The 22,788-nt window shown below is 47.6% G+C and overlaps 1 protein-coding gene across 1 annotated transcript in view; it reads left to right on the forward strand.

The window, feature by feature from the left end:
- The window catches only part of LOC119183424 (thyrotropin-releasing hormone-degrading ectoenzyme-like), a 42,690-nt gene that overhangs the window by 17,391 nt on the left and 2,511 nt on the right, over nt 1-22,788 (forward strand). The window contains exons 6-11 of the mRNA XM_075870195.1: nt 43-207; nt 2,800-2,892; nt 5,951-6,220; nt 7,676-7,882; nt 11,437-11,632; nt 12,886-13,022. Of these exons, the coding sequence (XP_075726310.1) occupies nt 43-207; nt 2,800-2,892; nt 5,951-6,220; nt 7,676-7,882; nt 11,437-11,632; nt 12,886-13,022 (1,068 nt within the window). The remainder of the gene's footprint in view (nt 1-42; nt 208-2,799; nt 2,893-5,950; nt 6,221-7,675; nt 7,883-11,436; nt 11,633-12,885; nt 13,023-22,788) is intronic.

Raw genomic sequence — 22,788 nt, forward strand, 5'->3', positions numbered from 1 at the left:
CTGACATGTTAACACTGTCGTTGCTTTGACATGGCTGTGCAGAAAACTAGACGCGTTCGTGACCTTTCCGTGCTTCAAAGATCCCGGATGGAAGACGACTTTCGACGTGCGCCTGCTGGTCGACGAAAACTTGCATGCGTCTTCCACGGCCAGTATCGAGAATACTATGAAGGAGTCCAACGGCAGCACTGTTTATGTCTTTCACAGGTACCACATGCGAGATTGTATTTTAGGAAGACTGTTCAGCTGGTGGTGTGGTCAATCGTTTCAATAAGCACTACATTCGAAATTGGTTATGAAAATGGTCTAGTTGGCAGTGCGATTTATTTAGGAGAATAATGCGAGTCTGAATGCCAGAATTTGGAGAGGGTTGGGCAGTACAACGAACAAAATAACATGCAGAAAGTACAAATTGTATTGAGCAGGTTATACAGCAGTGTAAAATATAGTGTTTAGCGAAAAAAGCGTTGATTCACACAGCTAGAAGCATAAAATGCCGTTCACGATCCCAACATGAAGATAATATACATGATGAATGTATTCCACAAGTAGTACATAAGAAATGAAGCATACCAGAAAGATGGTCTTGCTGGAAGTACAGTCTATGCCTTCCGCAGATAGCCGGTGCGAGAATACTGGCTAGGAAGATGGGATAGCTGGCATTGTGGTTTCTTTTATGGGTATTACACGCGAGGTAAGGTGCTACAGGTACTAGATATACTACATGGGAGTTAGTATGTCAGGAAGATAGGGCAGCCGACGGTGCCTTCAATGTTTTACTAGGGTATCACGCGACATATATTATCTTGATATTGATTAGCTGGTATTGCGGTCTTTTTGTTTCACATGTACTCCATGCGAGATAACATCTAGATAAGAGTGGATAGTTTTTAGAGATAAGATTGCATTATGTCTTACCATTTTATTAGGGGTACTGGCACGAAATTCTGACTTCACCAGATGAAAGGGGCACGGGCCGTACATCGCCCCGTCCTATCTGTTACCACGCTAACAAACGGGTTTACCCTTGTTCGGGTGCCATTTCAGTTGTACAGCGAGCTTTCTTATGTTTGCGGGCACTGCGATTATTAAGCGAATTTGGGCATCGTATTTTGCGGAGTCACTTTCAGTGTTTTGCTGGCGCTTTTCGCATTTTCGGGGCCTACTTGAATTTTCGAGCTAGGTTTCAGAAATTTTCAATAATCACCACGTTCACCAATGGCGTGTTTGATTATGACCTTCAGGGGTTGAGTCTTGAAGTCTAATTCTGGTGGAATCAGGAAACGACACTACTTATGGACTGGCAAACGTGCATTTAACCTAGAAAACAATGATGAAAAGTAAATGTGTGCTTTTATTCATAATGGAGCATGTATTCACTGTACAAAACAGTTCAAGTGATTTCTGAACTAGACTTGATATTTCAATGACTTTTTTTATTATATTGAAAAGGATTTTAAACAATGCAGTACCTTATTTCACTCTCGCTTCTCTTGTGATGAGTATTTATTTCTCAGTGCGGTAGCATGTAATGACCGTGAATCAGATTCATTGCAGGAAACACAAAAAGTAATGGCCTAAAGGAATATGTACAGGGTGCCCTAGCTATCTTTCGCCAGAGTATAAAAGATATGCCGACACATGTAATCACGACGCGACCAAATGCATGTTGCTGACCGTTGCCTGGAGTTAGTCAGCTTATTTTTTGCGTTAAGAGTATTGCTTATATGGTCTCCTTAATTAATTACCTTATGAAGAAACTAAAACGAAAAGAAAGTTTCAATAAGAAAGTTGTAGATCGGTTTGCGAAACCTCAGATTTGACAGTTTTGAGCTTTAGAACTGTTGATTACAAGTGTTTTTTTGCTAACAACAGATGCGTACAAAATGCGAAAAAATGCCACGTGACAAACCCACTCTAGCGCCAGTGCGCACGATGATTCTAGTGCTTTATAACGTTCTACGTATGAAAGACCGTAGCATTTTCCCAATTGTGCTGTCTCTGCAACGATGGTGGTGGCTTCGCGATGAATAGGCTTTGCTATTGGTCACAAAAGCGATAACTGCTGTGACTGCTTATTGCTGTCATGAACTGGTGCGAGGTAAGCGTATCGTTTGTACGCGGAGCGTTAGAGAGCACTAGAATCACTGCGCGTAGGCGCGCCAGTTTGTTTGTCATGTGGTATTTTTTTCGGTAATTCATGGGCATGTGTAGTTAGCGGAAACCTACTGAGAATTAACAGACACAAAGTTCAAGACTGTTTAATTGGACGTTTTGCAAACCGATCTAACAATTTGTCATTGAAATTTTATATCTATTTTTGTTCTTTGAAAAGTTAGTTACTTAAACAGATCTAATTAACCAATATTTTAGAACACACAAAAAGTAGTCGGACTCTCTCCAGGCAACAGTTAGCAACATGCATTTTGTCGCGCGGTAATTCCATGTGTCGGCATATTTTTGAACTTGGGCTAAAGATAGCTAGGGCACCCTGTATATTACCGTGAAACTCACTACAGGATGCCACTCGCTGCATACACAAGCATAAATTATATATTTCAATGATTTTTTGCAGCTATTGTTTCTGGTTTACAGCGTGCTTGTTTCGCTTCCACACGCACAGTACAATTGTTTTTCTTTTCGTGTCACTGTTCGCGAATGTGGTAGCCTCATCACTTTAACCTCTCGTTTTCATTAAGTGTTATCTTCTCTCACGTCTTCTTTCTTGTCTTTTTCATCACTCAGGCCTAGCTGCGAATAAAACAGCCCTATTTTCGAAAACACTATTTTCTTCTGCAGAACGGAACCCATGTCGGCATACCTCCTGTCTGCCATCTTCACCAATTTCAGCGTCGACAAGAGTGGCAGGATGAACCTGTGGTCCCCCACTTCGTGAGTATGCGTGTCTCTGTTCCAATTAAAATTAGTAGAAAGTGAACCGAAATACTACTACTATGGCGTGATAATTTTGTTGGCATGGCATAAGGGCCTGATAAGACTTTCAAAGCGACATTGAGTATTAATCAAGTCTAATATTTTTTGAGCCGTCTTGAAATGTAAAAGAGTCGCTTGCGGAAACGGTGATTGGAAAACCTTAGATGTCTCACCAAATGCGAAATTCAACTGCAGGCGTCCCAAGCCTGCGGCTCTTGGCGTCTCGCGGCGTCAGGGTTGAGTGAGGCAAACATTATCACCATTTGATGACGTTACCAAATGACGTCGCGATGACGTCATATTTCCAAAGCATGACCCGTAATCATGAGGTCAATTCTCGTGATGACGTCATCATATAACACCTTAACTTTATCAAATGCAGTCTGATAACGAAGACAATGCAAAATCAGGTGAAGTGCCTCCCATCTTTGAAGCAATACAAAACTACGCCAACTGAAGAATAGCCTTCGAAGCATGGCAGGGCAGAATCACTGCATTGACTGAGAAGAAAAAGCATGGTGCCTTTCTCTTTCAAGTAGTATTAAGTGAACGCATAAAGGAGCTGGTGAGTTATATAAGGGGATGCTGATAGCGTAGTGCTAATAATTTTAAAATTAAAGCACACAATTAGAGCAGTAATATCAAAGGTACTCATTTTTCTGCCTATTCATAGAGACTTCACAAGCCTACCAGTAAGGGCATTACAATATGTTGTCCGTCCTGTCGCCTCTGTAAATTGACAAATAAAAAAAAGAGTACTCCACTGAGTGAAATTAGGCATGAGTGAAATTAGGCGATTATGAAGGCTAATCTGATTGCTTCAATGTTGTCGGTAAGTCATTGCTATGCTTTAGCTACGGGATATTAGGTTGTTTCTAGCTTGACTCTCAGTGCAGGCGGGTTTGAGTTAAGCCACAGACGAGTCACAGACACGACAGCCCGAACTCTAGAGGTGCTGAAAACTGGCGCTGACAACCAGCATTTGTACCTTTCGTAGATCAGCGTATTTCCATTGTTTCGAGGTCTTTTCACAGCCGCCATTCCCCTTTCGGTGTTGTAGTATTCTCTCTTTGTGCGCACTAGGGGTCTTCAGCTCGCGACCCCTGATTCACAGCCATTTGTTTAGAAAACTGTTGCCTTTATTTTTTTGTTAACCAGTGCTGAGTAATAGGATGTACCTGCCACGAGACTCATCGGAGGATGTGGCGACGGAGACGAACAGCACCCTCCGCCAAATGTAATAAGGTTTATTGGCTATCGGAGGACGGGATACTTGTAAGTGGCGAGGCAGCGTGAAGAACCGTTCAGAGGCACCGCAACGATCAGAAGCACGAGCAGAGCAAGCTGGGCGTTGGCGATACAAATAGATGGATGCGCAACTTCTTCATATACCCAATTTCTTAGGCGAATTCCCGTTTATGACAGGTAGATTGCCACTATTTGACAGGTAGATTATGACCGATCATGACAGGAAATTATGACAGGTAGATTGCTACTATCCCTAAAGAGGAAGGTATATAACAGCTGTATCTTGCTGGTGGTTAGCTACACAGCAGAAACCTGGAGACTTTACAAAGAGGGTTAAGCTTAAATTGAGGACGACGCAGCGAGCAATGGAAAGAAAAATGGTAGGTGTAACCTTAAGGGACAAGAAAAGAGCAGAGTGGATTATGGAACAAACGGGAGTTGGGGATATCATAGTTGAAATCAAGAAGAGGAAATGGACATGGGCCGGGCATGTAGCGCGTAGACAGGATAACCGCTGGTTATTAAGGGTAACTATAACTGGATTCCCAGAGAAGGCAAGCGGGTTAGGGGGAGACAGAAGGTTAGGTGGGCAGATGAGATTAAGAAGTTTGCGAGCATAAATTGGCAGCAGCACTAACAGGACCGAGTTAACTGGCGGAACGTGGGAGGAGCCTTTGTCCTGCAGTGGACGTGGTCAGGCTGATGACTATTATGATGATGATGATGATGATGATGATGATGTTGTGTTAACCAGTAAATATCCGCCGCCGAGAATTTCGGAAGTGATAACTTTATTAGGGCCTAGTCGAGAGACTTTCACCATTTAAATCTGTGTGGGTCTTGAAACAAAGAATGAACACTCCGTGAACAATGTCACCAGTCTTTTTTCTCTACCTGTGAAGTACCGTAAACTAGCAGCGCTACCGCCGAAAGTCATTGGCTATAACGCAAGTTTTCGGTAGCCATGCTTTTCCTGACGCTTTTGAAGTGTTTGGTCAAAGAGACGTGTCGCGTTCGACTGCGTGGACGACTTCGCCCACTGCAAAATGACGGCAGTGAGTGCATGCAATACGGAACATTCCATTTTGCTATTCAAAAACGCAAGTCCTAGATGGCTTTTGTTTTTGTGTGCCAGTGCCGCTTAGTAGCATTGGTAGCGAACAAAAGCCTCAGCGAGTAGCTCGCTCCTCTTGATCTTTTCTCCCTGCAAGTGGCCAAAGAGTTTCAAAATATATTATTCTAAGTCACAAAACATTGAAAGAGTCTGTTTTTCAACCATAAACGCTATCATTTTACCTGAACGCGGAAAAAAAAAGTTTTTCCTTACTCAAGCACAGCTTCAAGAACAAGATTCCCGCTTCGGAGTAAGAAAGTTATAGCTGAAGTGTCCAAAAGTTTATTGGGAAACAACACGTGCTGCTGTTATTGTAATCACAAAATTGTGCGAAAAGGCGAATAGCCATATACCTCGGTCAGCAATTTTTGCTTGGACTACGAGGGTAAAAAAAAGTATAACTAAGCATAACCAAGCGAACAAGGTTTCGTTTGTGCAACCGGCGGTCAGGGGCCTAACGTCCAAAGACCACGATACGAATATGAGTGACGCCGTAATTAAGTGCTACGAAAATGTTGACAACCAGGGTTGCTTTGACGTTCCTGGCCGAGCTAAGCCGTAGCCATTTTTTACTAGGCGTCGTTTTGTACGGGGACATGATCGGGCCCGGAGGCTAGCCTGACAGCTCCGTTGTAAACGCGCCTTCCCGTGCAGGTTCTCTCCCTACCGGCCTTTGGTGCTGAAGACCATCGAGAAAGTGGTGAGCCTCCTCGAGGACCAGATTGAAACGTGGAGGAGCAGTCTGCAGGTGATCGACCTGGTGGTGGCACCCGACATGCTGGAGATGGATGTTTCCGGTGCCGGCTTCGTCGGCCTCCGGCAGAGTTTGTTTGAAGCCTTCGACATTTGGGAGCGAGAGAGCTGGGTCGTCACGGTTGTCCAGCGCATACTTCGACGCTTCTTCCTATCGTATGCCACGCCCCGGTGAGCCGAATCACTCACTGTCCTACTTGAAGTATGACCGTAAAAACTATAACAGTGCACAGGGCTGGGGCACAGGGAACATTTTTTTCGGGAGAAAGGGGAAGAGACGGTTACTTACCTCTCTTATCTGAAGAGGGAGTTGGGCTAGCCGATGTAGGCGACTGTAATTTGGCGCCATGTAAGGTAAGCCTTGGCAAGAAGTTTGAGGGGGGGGGGCGTGACCTGGTGTGCCACCCCCATCGCTACCCCACTGGCGAGAGGTTATTACGGGGAGGTGAAGTTCCACCTCAGCGCTCCTCCCCTTGCTTCAGTATGGAATGAAATAACTTAATTGAAGGTTTTCAGTGTCTCACCACGTCGCGCGCCACTCTCACGTCGTTACAGATGCGTAGCGCAGCAGTTAGCTTGAACCATGTATCATCTTCGTCAAGCCGTAACGCAGGTCGCTGCCAGAACATGTGTTCTAAGACAGCAAAGTGTAAATGCTAAGGCGGTGTTGTTTGGCGTAGAAATTTCGTAATAGATTCTGTGCAAGAGTGCGGGGTTAGGATATGCGCCGACCAGCAAGTGTGTTCGTTTTCGCATATCCTAGCCGAATTTCGCTACGGAATTAAATGATCTCCATAGTGAATCTAATGAAGTGATGATGTGCTTATCACAAACAACCTACAATGGTCTTCGGTTTGCCGGGGTGAAGCTGGGAAGTAAACATTCCTTTGAATGCAACATCAAGGAACCTTGAATGATCACCATTATCGCGAATTAAAAAAAACGTGGTGCTATGACTTTGCGCATGAAACAAAAATGTTCTGACCCAAGAAAAAGTACGGGGGGATCATCTTGAGCAGAGCTGCCCCTTATTCCCGTTCCCCCGTCAAAATTTTGTCTTAATATTTTTCGCAGTAAAAGGTGCGCCTGCCTAGGAATTTCCGGTAATAGTAATATACCTATCGGTTACAAAGAATGTATGCGCAAGCCCTGTCAACAGAAAGAAAAAAAAGTCCAGTTTCTAAGATTTCGCTAAGAGGTGCTCCATCGCTAAATGATGGGCAGTACCAGTGATGGGGTATGTGCGGGCCAAGATGACGTCCGCGGAAATCTGCGTCTACTCACCGCAGCGGCAAAGGCGAACACATCGAGGTGCCGTACGCGACCACGCGAGCCTCTTCGTGGCTTTTCAAGTTGTGCAAAAAGTAGACGGGAATCGTCGAAAACATACCGACACGTTTCCATGCACACTTCAGGCTCGGCTTGCCCTGAGTACTGTCTGAGTGTAACGTGGCTCTTGTGGAGGAGGCTGTCTGTGGCGCAGCTACAGGGCACTGGTGTGCAATGGTGTTGCTGCCACCTGCACTCTCGTTGAAGTAGAGAAACAAATGTGCTTAACAGTATCGTTCACATAGCAAGACACAGACATGCCTTAGTCTTGATTGGTCGCGTACCGCTGGAACGCAGCACGCTGAAGGACGCGTGGATTGCCGAGTCCCTGGCGTACATGTTCAGACGCCGCGTACTTCAAGAGATGGGCTTCGGTCACACCGAGGACCGCATGCGGCTGCTGAGCTATCGCGATGCAATGGACTGTGACGACAACGGCACGGACAGTGGAGCTCTGCGAACCACGCTGATCTTCTCGATGCTGGCCGACTTGTGCCCCATGACGTACGTTGTATTTACAGAGCTTATTTTGTTAAAGATGCAATGGCAGAGCCGTCCTGCTTTTTCTGAGTTAGGGTAATTGTTGTAACTTTGAATGGAATTTGTATTTAGTCGGTGACAAGGCATGATTGAATATTAGCCTGCCACTGGAGAACGGTGGCACATGTGCAATTTATGTGTACAAGAGAGTGGCGCTAGCCGGTTTCTGTTCATCCCGTAAGTACTTTTTCGCGGGTGATGTGAGTACTACGCACAGACCTAAATGTTCATAGTTCCGACCTAAAATATCAAGTTTTCCAGAACAGCTATGCCATAATCTTTATTAATTGCTTAAATTTACCCAGTAGTGTGAGTTTTAAACCGAGAACCAAAGATAGGAACATGCGTCCGTTAACTGTATAAAGAAATCGCCTACCTCAAGTACGGTAAAGGAGCTAGATGCCATGCAAATGAGCAAATGCGATTGGATGGATTGGGACAGTGACGCCAACAGGTGGAACTTAAGTTTACGCTCAGGTTGTAACTTAATGTATAGTGTCTCTCTGTACGCTCCCGTAGAGCGCAGCGTTGCGGGTTTGGTTTCCTTGTGCCTGCACTCGTGAAGCGTTATGACGTGGTACGAAAGGACGTCAAATGTTCCACCAGAGCGCGGAGAAGCCAGGCCTGACGCGACACAAAGGTTCTGTTGAGGTACTGTTCAGCTAGTGGCCGCACAAGGCTGAGTGGTTGCGCCGCGATACCAATGAACGAGTCGGGTAAGCTTGCACCAGCGTCTAAAATCTGCCTAGTGTACGCGGAAAGTAATCTTTCCGCAGAGCTCTGCGCACTATGGCGAGCCTGGGTACTGTAGTGGCTCGCCGAGGTCGCACTGGAGCACCGAAATACGCATGAGCAAGTAGGATCGCTGACGGAGTGTGTCCATACTATGGCTTTAGCAGATACATACAACAACGTGTTTGATGATAGTGGTGTGGTTAATTACTTTTGAAGCACACAATGCTACCACCATGCTCCCATACCATGCTGCCTGCGGTGGTGCCAGCTTATACTGCCTAATGTTTTAACTCCATAGTGTTGAAGGGCTCATTTCGAAGAAGTCTGGTTGTAAGAGAAAACGTAGGGCATTGGCCGCTAGCAAAAATTTGAAATAAATGGGAATAAAGGTAGGAGCCAAAGGGCGTTTGCATGTTGGATTTCCTTGCGACACAGATGAGGATTTCATCAAGAATCGATAGCAGGCTGGCGGTTTGAAGACGAAAGCGTGTGTGCTTACGCGCGTGTGCGTCCTTCTAGTTTTGGAAGGTGATCCTTTTCGGCGTTTATAACACCTACATTGTGCGAAGGGGTGCGATGAAGGGCCTAACTTGACTACCGCATTTACTGGAATGTTATCCCCTCCTCTTAGCGGTGTTCATGTCTGCCGGTGTTTGCTAAATGACGGTAATGATAAAACGGGCATCAGTCCGGTGTGACTGCACAGATATCTCTTATTCATGGGTGTTAATTTAGTTCATAGCTATATATCGGTTAATGATTGTTGGTGTTGCCTACAGTTCATTGCCTTTGGAAAATATCACGGGGCTTTAGGATAGTGTTGACTCATGCTGGCTATTAGCTGTTGTTGCAGCATTTATTTAATTGCGATAGAAATTCAGTAATGTACATAGCTTTCTGTGCGACTTCCTTCATATTAATAGGAAGAAGCCACCAGCTTCTTCGCTGTATACGTGTTGTTTTTCGCTGGTTGCTTCTTCTCATTCCGATAGCAATTATATAGACACTCTCGGACGGCTTGGCCGCCTGCGTCATTCACCTTAAATTCACCGGTTCCGATCTTGAGAGAAATATCAGCGTATTTTCAGCATTACCAGATAGATGGCGCAAAGAGCGCGCTCAGCACCCCACTTGTCACGACGCGGTGACACCCGCTCTTGAACTCGTCTACCACGTACAGTTTACCTCGCGGAGGAGGTGGGGGGAAGGTTGTAGATGATTGTGCGTGTGTCCGCTTATCTCTCGAGGCAGTAGAATTGTACGCCTAGGGCTTTCACCCGAACGATTGCGTTGTAGGCAACGGGCGCACAAAGGTCACTTCATTCGCTGCACGGGCCCCGTTTGCGTAAAGAGCACGCTTTTCAGACACAACGATGTAACAACTGGGACAGTTGTTAATTTTCACTCATCTGTACCTGTAATTACGTTTGGCGCGTTTGAACAGTACCTGGAGTGTCCATCGATGAATGATCTTACTTCGCCCTCGTCCTGTGTGTGTTGTTTTTTTGCGTGCATTCGCAACGCGCTGCATGTTTTGATCTGCTTGTCGTTGTAAGCGTAACATTCCTAGTTTCTGCTATCACATTCATTGCTTTACTCTAGCGACGAAAGTGTGACTAGTATTCAGTTACGATTATAGGTTCCACATTCACTCCAAGTGAAAACACTGACGCCTCGCTTCACATGGTGTGTTCTGTTTGATAACATTGCCAATGGGCCAGGGCTATCACCAAGGACCTTGATAGATGTTTATCGAACGGTAGGTCTTTGGAGGCCTAGCCCCGGTCAGAAACGTTGGGTAAATAAAGTTCGTTCAACTCAACTGAAGCCACCCTACATTGTCACCGGCATTGTTTTATCAGACCACGTTTCGCCCAAGATTACGTCAACGCACATAAGTCTAGCAGTTAAGTACAGATGTCCTTAATCTTCCTGATAATAAGGAACCCTAATGGCTTTCGGAGTGACGTGGAACCCCTAACTTCTTCAGCATGAAGACAATCGAAGATAGGAGTGGGAAAGCGATAAGGGTCAGTAATAACGTTTTACGAAGCATGCAGCCATAGTACTTACACTACCCGCGGTGGCCTGTTCTTTCTTTTTCAATACTGAAGGCCATCATCGTTGGTGTAGAGCTCTCCATAATACGCAGACGCGATTTCTCCAAGTCCCACTCCGCGAGTCGAGTAAAGCGCCTGCCGACCACACTGCACGCTTCATGCAAATTGAATTCACAAATCCTGCAAGTTTCGTGGTGCGTACTAATCAACGAGTCTTTAGTCCTGCTAACACGTGTATCTTTCGCCATCATCAGGTACCGAGTGCTCGGATGCGTTGTGCGGCGGATTCGTAGATGCAAAATGCAGTGTAAACTTACTCGTTTTACTAAATAAGTAATATTGATAATTGGTGTAAAAGGGGAATGGGTTGCATTCGTTTTGGCCACTCGCGCAGCCGAAAGGTGTCCGTCACGTGACGCCTGCATCAAACCAGGGGTGTCAGCAGAAATATCTTCGAGGATGATGGCAAACTCCTTGATCTGAAGGTGGGTGGTGGTGGTGGGACAAGGCAAATGTTTATTCAGTGCTCAGTGTTCCATGGCGTAAAAATTTTGGGGGAAGGGAGCATTGGCTCTTTCCAACCCGTGGCCACGTCACTGGTTTCCACGGTACCCAGTCCGAGAACCCCGGGTCTACTAGTTTCTGTTATGTGGTGACAACTATGTCCCAAAGCGTCGAGTGTTGCACCGACACGCACACTCGCCCTTGTTGTTTCGCGTGCAGGATACGCTCGGGAATCAGGCGCTACATGAAGGAGAACAAATACGGAGTGGCCGACGACGTGGTGCTGTGGCGCACACTGGATCTTTCGGGGTTGCTCTCCCACAACATGGACTCGTGGTTCGATCACGGAGGTTATCCCGTGGTTAGTGTGCTCCGTGTGAACGACCACCGTGGACCCGGGCTTGTCTTGAAGCAGGTACGCAAATAAAACCGGTACCTGGGCCAAGGTATAGAGGTAGTCCGTGCCAAAACTTAACGTTCTCGACAAGTCGCGGTTTATATCTTGCCATACAATACCTCGATGTCACCGTTCTCCTGGACAGGGCGGCGATGTGTCCGACAGATCCGCTATATTGAATCGTAGGAAGTAGAGATGCAGTAAACCAGCTTGACCGCACATCGCGAGAGAACAACGCACGTACACGTGTGTCCACGTTCATTGGTCTAGCACAATATGGGGGTGGCATGGTCAATGAGTGATAACGTGCGCAGCGTTTCCTACCATATTTTGTAGAGAGAACTCTGGTGCTGCGATCATTCAGCAACCATGAAAATGGTGGGCAGTACACAGATGTTTCTAATCTTCTTGCCCGCGGCTGCGCACACACTGGTGTCTTTGTTTATTGTTGTGTTTTAGAGTTTGTTTCGGATAAATTGATTGAATACATTTGTGGACTTCGTGAGCCGATATGAATTGATGAGCCTAAAAAGGTCCAGGAGAACCGATAGAAATGTGTTGAACTTCTTCTACTTGTATTAAGGACACGTTAGGTCTCACGGAGCCAAATGGAGTCGTAAGAACGAAACATACAAAGTCGTGTATCGCCCATAATTGCCTTGCTGGCTAAAATGCCATGTGTTGCAGCTCCCATTGACACTGGCGCCTATGGTGTAATGATAGGAAAGTCTATGTGGTCGTGCGCACTGAACGCACTAACAAGATAATAACTTCCGATGGGAGGCATCTCCCTGTCCATAAGTGTGCCATCGGTGAATCGGTGGCAGTGATACCTAACTCTTGAGTAGGAGGTTCTACCTATTTTTACGGGCTACGGTGGTGAAGTCAGGCCTGCAGACAGATCAGAAACGCACCTGAAGTACGATTTCAATGCTAAGTAATGTGCTTTGTAAGGCCTACTTGGTACTTGCCTAATGACATGCTTTGACCGCAAATAACACACACACACACACAAAGTGAAGGAACACTCAACGACAAGCACAAGCGGTTATTTGCGGCCAAAGCATGTCATTAGGATAGCGCAGTCTTTTATGCAATTTACGCGTGCCTGTGCATTTTGTCTGTTTTACGGCAATATAACATGACTCTAGTCAGGTAGCCATATGCCGTAATGTTCACTATTGTTTCAATCCACATATTACACTGCTCTGAGAAGAGAATCCGTGACTACGCGAAGAGTACCCTGACCGAGAATGGATTTGCACCCGCAGGGTTGGCCGTGCTTTGAGGACATGAAGTGCAACTACACGCTCGTGTGGCCGGTGCCGTTCGTACTGAACGTGCAAGGAGGAATCCGCGTTCCCGAGGAAGGTGCCTTCTGGTTCAGGGGAACCATCCAGCGATACAAGTGAGCACCCGACGCGCCATCTCTAGTGTTTGCGCTGGCATCTTGTCTGGATCACTGAAGACGGTGAAGTAACGCATTGTTCGGCAATGTTGTTGAGGCGGACGGCTGCGATAAATGTAGGACCGAAATGGGCAGGAACTCTGGTGGAGTGATGCACTGCGGAAATAATTTTATCGCGAGAAGCCGATGAATTAGGTTGAATTCACAAAATAGGTCATTAAACAGACAAGTTTACAGTTACAGCTTTGCATTTGTTAAATGGGATAATGTCTGGTTGTATGTCCAGCACCTTTATAAGGCTACGAGCGCTCATTTGTTTACAAGTAAACGCTACACGTGCTAGTAATGCCCGGCGCAGGTCATGCTGGAATGCATGGGAGGCTTTGTGATCATTTTGGAATTCGCTGATCAGACTGCTCATACGACAGATCTGAGAAGGAGTCGAGCCTATTTTAAAACTACACTGGTACCGGAGAAAACACTGGAAGCGTCGACCATGTACGCATCGAAACCACATGCTTTATCGGCGATCACAATGTCCGGCTATCCACGACCGTACTTCCGCCGCTATCGTCGTATTGCGAAGTGTCACTTGCTTGCAGAGTGAGCTGGGGCACAAGTGAGCGTGCCAATACGGCTGTGGAATAGGGGAAGGGGGGGAGGGAGGGAGTGATTCCTAAATTAAAAAAAAAAACTCGTGAAGTAAGCTCCGCAACTGTTTGCATCAAAGCAGTAGCTCACAAGGGAAGGGATAAGGAGGGATTAAAATAGATGGAGAAGTGAAGTTTGAGTGGAGAGTAAAAGAGTGGGAGACGGTTGGAGAAGACCATGTATGGAGCTCTGATCCATGAGCGCTCCAATAAAAGAAGACTTAAGGGACAAAACAACAGTCGGCCATGAAATCCGCGGAGCGTCTAGTTGTGAAACGGTGGAACTGCATTTGACCAGAGGGATACGGAATAAATGAGCACACCAAATGAGGCGTACATGAATTTGGAGCTTTGAATGTATTGCACTAAAAAAAAAACCTGTTGAGGCACAATGGAATTTTTCACGGCGTAGTTGTAGAGAGGTTTTAGTGCTGCTCTTACTAGTCTTTTGTTTTACGGTGAACGTAAAATTGGTTCAGAAACGCAAGGTAGACGGGAAAACAGAGATATCAATCGTCAGGCTCTGTGGTACCTTATATGAGCACGTGCACTGTTTCATATCTTTAGGGCATATTCGCAATGCGTCTTGCAGTTTGGCGCGAGATATCAGCTCTTCGTGGTTCCTTGTAAACGTGGCCACGGTGTCGTACTTCCGCGTCCAGTACGACGCAGACAACGTGGCCCTCCTGACACGTCAGCTGCTACAGAACCACACGGTCCTGAACGTGAACAGCAGGGCGAAATTTCTGGATGACATGGTGGCGCTGACAGTGCGGCGTATGGTGCCAATCCATGCCCTGGTGGGACTTCTAACGTATCTGCAGGCACGTTCTTTTCTTGGCTATTCTCCATTTGACTTTCTTCGGTACTCCTGAGAGGTGGTTTAGTGTTTTCGAGCGTACTGGAATAGCACGTTGAAAAATATTGAAGCATAGGCGTGAGCAGAATTCATCTTTAGGTGTGATGAAGCTTCACCGCAGCTGAGGGAGAGAAGCCGAAAATGGAGTGATCGAATGTATCTCACAATGCCCGGTGTTTTGTATGTTGATTGATTAGTGAGGTTTAACGTCCCGAAACCACCATATGATTATGAGAGACGCCGTAGTAGAGGGCTCTGGAAATTTTGACCAACTGGGGTTATTTAACGTGCACCCAAATCTGAGCACACGGGCCTCGACATTTCCGCCTCCATTGGAAATGCAGCCGCCGCAGCCGGAATTTGAACCCGCGACCTGAGGCTCAGCAGCCCAGTGCCTTAGCCACTAGACCACTGCGGCGGGGTGTGTTTTGTATGTTACTTTTAAAGGGTGGGGGGGGGGGGCTGATTGCAATTGAGGGAAGTGAACAGTTTTTTTAGTGCAACATGCAGACGAAAACAGCGCCATTGTAGAAAATGTGCATCGCTCTGCACATTCAACACTAATAAAGCAGGTCAAATTAAAGAAAAGTATTGACCATACGTAACGCCTTGTTTGGGTGATTAGGGATGGCGTGTGCACGTTCAGGGTTGAAGTGTACACTCTCAGGAGTGTTGGCAATTCACGACAAAGAAAAGGAGCCAGAAATTAACGCGAGACAAAGAAGACCACATAACAGGCGAATTAAAACACGCATTCATATGCACAGCGTATTCAGTATACTCACTTTTGAGTTAAAGATGAAAATACAAAATAAACGCAGGGCAACATAGCCAAAGTTATGTTACCGTATCGTTAGTGCCTACATCAGTTTGCTACATTTGTTCTGAGCGATGAGTGACTCTGTACATTGCCCGAAAGTAATTGAGCCCCGTGTGCTTTGATCCTTAAATGTTCAAAGCCCACGTAATTATAGTTACGTGCACGTTAAAGGCCTCCGAGTGGGCAAAGTTTTCGGATCCAATCCACCGTGGCATCTCTCATAATCACATCGTGATATTGGAACGTCAAACGACATCAATCATTACTTGATCAGGGGTACAGGCCTTCACCCTGCATTGCTCAAAAGGTTAGCTAGTGATGGTCGTCCACCGTGGTGGATCAGTGGCTACGGTGCTCTGCTGCTGACCCGAAAGCCAAGAGTTCGAACCCGGCTTGGGTAGTCGTATTTTGGTAGAGGCGAAATGGTGGCGGTCGCGCCTTCAGTGCTCGGTGAAGACACCAAACGGCCCCTATTTCTGGAGCCATCCACAAAGGCGTCTCTCATAATAATATCATGGTTTGGGACGTAAACTCCGAGATATTATTGTTATTTAAGTGACGATTAAGTAGATGTATGCAACTGGCTCCACTTGGACAACCTGAGCGAAACTTATAACTGAATTTCGCGCAGAAAGAGGAGAGCTGTGCTGTGTGGCAGCTGTACACTAGGTCAGCTCGCAAGGCTCTTGAGGAGTTCTCGGGCCGAACGGAGTACAGGCATTTCTACCAGAGGAACCAGGAGCTATGCATGCTCGTGCAACTGGAACCGACAAGCAGGCCGTGTCTTCTGGCGATGCGCTGGAAAATTTGCTGCTTCTTCGGCATGTGCACGTTGCCTGCACCTATGGCGCGAACTCAGCGCTAGATTACGCTGCTACATTGCGTCCCCTGTTTATTTTAAGGTGCGATAGGGATAAAAATTCCAACTAGAAATATAGTGAAATTTAAAGGACTGCTTGCATGTGCCTTGAACCTCTTCTACTCGGCCCTGTATGTGGGGCTGTTCTACACTTCTTGAGCGTAATTTTTTTACTTGTTTTCTTGCAATGGCAGTACAAATGGTTTATTGGTAAGTTTTCAGACTTCTGAAATGCTTTAGCTGGTCCGTAGTAGCTATAAAAAAAAGCTAGCGCTCTTGTTTGCGCTGTGTACTGCCGCGACCAAAAAGTAGTGCGTCGCTTGGGGTGTACGAGAATCAATAAATGCTTTTCGGGAAACTTCTAAGCATACATATTTGTCATCAGGTTAAAAAACAAACGCCTGTGTTGTTGGATAAACAATCCAAATATGCGAGTTGGTAATCTATGTTGGTCGCTTTCGTATCAGGTTTTCGCTCTCCGCGCGACCCGCGCCGCCATTTTTTTTTACTTGTTGTAACAGCTTCGAAAAAATGGCGTCCAGCTCTGCGTCCTCGACCACCTCTCCTGCGCGAATTTTTTCGAAGCTTCGCACATCAAAGCTGTCAGTAAGTAAGTTGAAGTTACTGAAAAAAAAAACAAGATTTCGAATTGAATTCGCAAAAATTATAAAAAAATGGCACCACGTGGATTCGAACCCATGCACTTCAAAACTTCGGTGAACTCTCCGGAGCGACGCGTCAGACCACTCGGCAACGAAACCGCGCGGAGCAACACCTCGTGTTTTCTTTACGGACTACTTGCCTAGCCTTCACAGCGTTGCACCTGATGTATGAAACGGAGTATAGCGGCCTTGTATTGATATCATAATGTGTAGTGTTCTTGATGCACGTTCTTGATGCAGAATTTTCTTGTTCATTAACTCAACGTTTGTCATTGCACGTAGTAATATGATTGTAAGCTAGACACCTTTTTCAATTATAACTAAAAGTGATTTGCTTTTTGAAGAACAAGGACGTTATGATTTCGAACACACTACAATAAATTTGGAAGGATTGCTTGCAAATATTCTCGCTGTATTACTTCAACTCATTAATTATGGCTTGTTCGGGAAAAATTTGGGCAATTTATTATTGCGGAGTTTCCTTAAAACAAAGCTTCACTCCAAAATAATTGTGTTTTATGAAGAAGCGAGCCCTGTGAGGTGGTGCCCTACAATGTTCTGGTGCCGGGTTTACTTATGCTAGACGGAAGGATAGGTGCCGCAATGGAAACTTCATCTCCACAAAGAACTAAAATAGAGGTGTTGTACGTCGAGAAAGGTTCAGACGTAGCTTGGCAAAATGTCCTTTATCAGGCAGGTCTGGCTAATGGCGAGCGGCGTGCGTGAGCTACTACTGCAGCCACCGATCATCATCGTCGTCTTCATTACCAGCAGAGCGTCCGTTATTCAGATTCATTACAATTACTCCCCGCGAAATAAGGAGCCATCCTGGCGACCTATGGACAAGTAAACACGGGAGGGTTATAGCAGGGCTTAAGTCTCGAGACGTTGACAATTTCCTGGCCACGACGGCGTTGGTCAGAAGATGGTTCCAGTGGCTCGATGAGGTAGTAATTCACCGGTGACGTTTTTTGTAGCACACGATATGGGCCGTGATACTTGGGAACCAACTTGGTAGAAAGACCAGGTGTAGCAGAAGGGATATGCAGCCAGACGAGTGAACCTGGATCGTAGGAAGTAGTGTTATTTGATGCGTCATGGTGGTGCTTTTGGCGTCCTTGGTCTTGGGTTGTGAATGATCTTGCCAGTTGGCGGCATTCTTCAGCGTATGTAGCGGCTTGAGACAAAGTCGTGGACTCTGAGGAGTGAGGTTTGTACGAAAGAATGGTGTCCATAGTGCAAGAAGGTTCGCGTCCGTAAAGGAGAAAAAAAGGAGAGAACCCAGTAGTGCTTTGAATGGCGGTATTATAAGCGAACGTGATAAACGGGAGAACTCGGACCCAATTGGAGTGGTCTGACGAGATATACATAGACAGCATGTCACCAAGGGTGCGGTTGAAGCGCTCTGTCATTCCATTGGTCTGGGGATGATAGGCGCTTGTAGTGCGGTGAACGACGTGGCACTCACGCAGCAATGCTGTGATGACGTCTGACAAGAATACGCGACCACGATCGCTCAGTAACTCCCGAGGTGCTCCATGACGTAATACGATGTTGTGAAGAACGAAAGTCGCAACGTCTTTTGCTGTAGGCGAGGGAAGGGATGAAGTTTCGGCATACCGCGTGAGATGGTCGACAGCAACTATGATCCAGCGGTTACCGTCAGCCGTGTTGGGGAGGGACCATAGATATCGATGCCGACGCGGTCGAATGATCGGGATGGGCATGGTAAGAGTAGCAAGGTACCGCTAGCGTGATAAGGGGGAGTTTTTCGTCTCTGGCACGTCGAGCAGGCCCGAACGTATTGTCGTATTGGTACATGCCACGCCAGTAATATCGGAGACGTATGCGAGAATAAGTCTTCCGGAAACCTGCGTGGCCACATTGGGGGTCGTCATGAAACGTGGAACAAATTTCGGATCGCAGATGACGTGGAATCACGAGTAGCCACTGACGTCCACCGGGTGCGTAGTTGCGTCGGTACAGCTCGTCGTCGCGAGTGGCGAAGTGCTCGACTTGCCGACGCAACGTGCGAGAAGGGGGGGAAGCCGTCCGCCCAGCCAGGATGTCTAGAATCGCAGAAACCCAAGGGTCCTTGCGTTGCTCAGATGGCATGTCGGCGATGGTGATGGCAGTGGCATCACAGGTTAGACTTTCGCAGCAGTCCGGGTCAGGGGGTAGAGGCGAACGGGATAGGGCGTTTGCGTCCGAATGTTTCCGGCCGGAGCGATAGACCACGCGAATATTATATTCTTGGAGGTGTAATGCCCATCGGGCGAGGCGACCGCTTGGGTCCTTCAGTGACGAAAACCAGCAGAGGGCGTGGTGGTCAGTCACGACGTCAAAAGGGCGCCCGTACACGTAACGTCAAAATTTCTCTATCGCCCAAATAAGGGCGAGGCATTCCTTGTCAGTGACAGAATAGTTGGTTTCGGCTTCGCTAAGAGTTCGGCTTGCGTAGGCAACCACGTACTCTTGGAAGCCGTCTTTCTTCTGTGCAAGAATAGCGCCTAGCCCGACACCACTAGCGTCGGTGTGGATCTCTGTGGGTGCCGATGGGTCGTAGTGTCGCAGAATAGGCGGTGACGTGAGGAGGCGGCGCCGTTCATTGAAAGAGTCGTTACAGGTGGCTGACCAGGCTGAAAGGTCTCTAGAGCCGGCGAGGAGCTTCGTCAAAGGAGCGATGATCGTCGCGAAATTGTGGACGAAGCCCTGGAAGTAAGAGCAAAGGCCTATGAAGCTTCGGAGCTCTTTCAAGGTGATCGGTTTGGAAAACGCTGAAACGGCTGTAAGTTTGGCAGGGTCAGGAAGAATGCCGTCTTTTGAAACCACGTGGCCAAGGATCGTAAGCTTTCGAGCAGCGAAATTGCACTTCTTCAGATTCAGTTGCAGCCCCGCGGCAGAAATACACGCGAGGACTTTCTCGAGGCGGGTTAAATGGGTTGCGAAATCAGTTTAAAAGATGACAATATCGTCTAAATAACAAAGGCAAACGTTCAATTTGAGGCCTCGAAGGATAGAGTGTATCATTCGCTCGAAAGTAGCTGGCGCGTTGGAGAGGCTGAAGGGCATGACTGTGAATTCGTAAAGCCCGTCGGGCATGATGAAAGCAGTTTTTTCACGATCGGCCTCTGCCATGGGTACCTGCCAGTATCCAGAGCGCAGATCTAAAGAAGAGAAAAATTCGGCTCCCTGTAGGCAGTCCAAGGCATCGTCAATGCGTGGCAGCGGATAGACATCCTTGCGCGTGATTCGGTTGAGACGCTGGTAGTCCACGCAGAACCTGATGGATCCGTCCTTCTTCTTCACCAACACAACTGGAGAGGCCCAGGGACTGCTTGACGGTTCGATTATGCCACGTGTCAGCATGTCGTCAACCTGTTCATTGATGGCACGGCGTTCGGTAGTTGACACACGATATGGACGCTGCCGTAATGGCGTCTCTTGACCAGTATCTATACTTTGAACAACAGATGACGCCCGACCTAAGGAAGGCTGATTGTAGTCAAACGAGGCTCGAAAACGCTGTAGGAGCTTGATCAGCTGTTTCTGCTGCCCAGGCGTGAGGTTCCAATCAATGGACTTGCGGAATACATCGATAGGTTCATTGGCGTCAGTTGCGGGTGTAATGGCACAAGTCAGTAAAAATGGCTTGTCTGGATAGATCGGGTCTTCAAAAATACAATTTAAGGTCTCGAGGCTTCCCAGACACTCACCGCGTAGCAGGATGTACGGACAAGCAGAAACGTTGCACTCATAAAGTACCGCCAAACCATTGGAAAAGTTGATGACGGCAAACGGGAGGACGATGGTTCGGTGTTGCACACTATATATAGCAATAGTTGGTTGGAACAAGAGCGTCGAGTTAGTGGCAGCAGGGGAAAACACAGGCACTAGGACGGCGGACAACGGCGTGATGCGGATGTCAGCTGCGGCAAACACTTTCGAGGGGCCGTGGTGGTCTATATCAAGGCACGGATTCGTCAACGTGAGTTCAGCGCGAGCGCAGTCGACGAGGGCCTGATGGGTAGAAAGGAAATCCCATCCTAGTATGACGTCGTAAGATGAACGTGGGAGAACAACAAAGTTGACGGCGTACCAAACATCTTGAATAAGAACGCGTGCTGTGCACTGAGCTGTCGGCGCGATGAAATGGGAGGTGGCTGTACGCAGAGCAAGATTCGTAAGCGGCGTTGTAACTTTTCTCAAATCGCGACACAGGTTTTCACTAATTACAGAAACGACGGCGCCTGTGTCGACAAGTGCACGTACAGCAACACCTTCTACTAGCACATCAATTTCGTTGGTCGGACAAAGAGGAGGTCTTAGAAAGTTCGACAACGACGCAGTTCTTGCCTCCGGAACTGCGGCTGTCAGTTTTCCTCTCGAGCGGGGCTCGTGCGCCGAAGCATCGGGGAGACAGATCGGCGACGGGGTGGTAATGACCGGCGAGAATCGACGGGGCGTCGTGGGGACAAGGAGTCGGTGATAGGAGAAGATGGTCGCTGGGGATTCTGGGCAGCCTGGTTATTTGCAGAATTCCCATGGTCTGGAGGCTGGAAGTTGCGACAGCGACAGTAGCGTGCTATATGTCCCACGAAACCGCATGCGAAACAGATGGGTCGATTATCCAAGGTGCGCCATAGGTTAACGACAGAAGGTGCAGGGGGCGAAACGGGATGGGGTGCCGTGTATGTAGGCAGCGTCGTAGGGTAGGAGGACCCGGTGCCCCGGTATGATCCAGAGATAGGTGGGGCTGGGGGTCTAGCAACGATGGCAGCGTAGGTCAGCGGCGTAGGGACAGATGGCGATGGAGGCAGTGCCTGCGTGACCTGTGTCTCGATGACCTGGCGTAGACGTGGGTCTAACGAGGTCACTGGCGCGGATGCTTCGGCCATAAGAGAAAGCTTACGCTCAACTTCCTCACGAATGAATTGTTTGATTTGGGGCAGTAAGACGGTGTGATCAGCAGCGACGTCGTGTACGAGGGCGGAAACTTCAGCCGTATCTTCTGCGGCTCTGCGCGTCGAGACACGCTGCTTACGCAACTCGTCATACTCCTGACAGAGCTGGACAACATCGGTGATGCTCTGTGGATTTCCAGCGACGAGCATCTGGAAGGTATCGTCGTCAACTCCTTTGATGATGTGCTTGATTTTGTCGCGTTCGGTTAGAGATTCATCGACGCGCTTGCAAAGAGACAAGACATCTTCAATGAAACTCGTAAAGGTCTCGTATTGCGCTGGACTCGACTACGGAGACGCTGTTCCGCGCGAAGCCCGCGCACGGCGGGACGACCAAAGACCTCGGCGATGGTGGTCTTGAAGGCGGACCAGTTGGTAATTTCGCCTTCGTGGTTCTTGAACCAGAGGCTGGCCACATCAGCGAGGTAAAAGCGCACGTTTGTGAGCTGGTCGCAGGCGTTCCACTTGTTGAAAGCGCTTACGATTTCGTACTCGACGAGCCAGTCTTCGACGTCTTGTTCGTCGTTGCCGCGAAAAATTGGTGGGTCGCGTTGCCGAGGCGCGCCAGTACAGTAGACTGTCGTTGGTAAGGCAGCTTGAGAAGGGCCAGGAGCAGTCATGGTGAACGGTGAGGGTAGCGTCCGATTGCGAAGTTCCAGGTTGATGGGAACCCCAGCTCCTCCAACACTTAAAATAGAGGTGTTGTACGTCGAGAAAGGTCCAGACGTAGCTTGGCAAAATGTCCTTTCGCGCAGTAGTAGTTCGCGCGAGCGGCGTGCGCGAACTACTACTGCGCGAAATTGGTCATGGACTCGTTCAGGTGCTGCTGCTGAGTTTAAAGCAAGGCTTCCGCTCGTTCTTTGCGCAGAATATTTGAGAAAGGTTTAAATACCTGCCTCTTAACGCACCCCATGTTGTTAAGTTGCGCTTGTGGTTCTCGTACCAGGTGCTT

The sequence above is a fragment of the Rhipicephalus microplus genome, chromosome 8, assembly GCF_043290135.1.
Source record: "Rhipicephalus microplus isolate Deutch F79 chromosome 8, USDA_Rmic, whole genome shotgun sequence".
Classification (NCBI taxonomy): domain Eukaryota; kingdom Metazoa; phylum Arthropoda; class Arachnida; order Ixodida; family Ixodidae; genus Rhipicephalus; species Rhipicephalus microplus.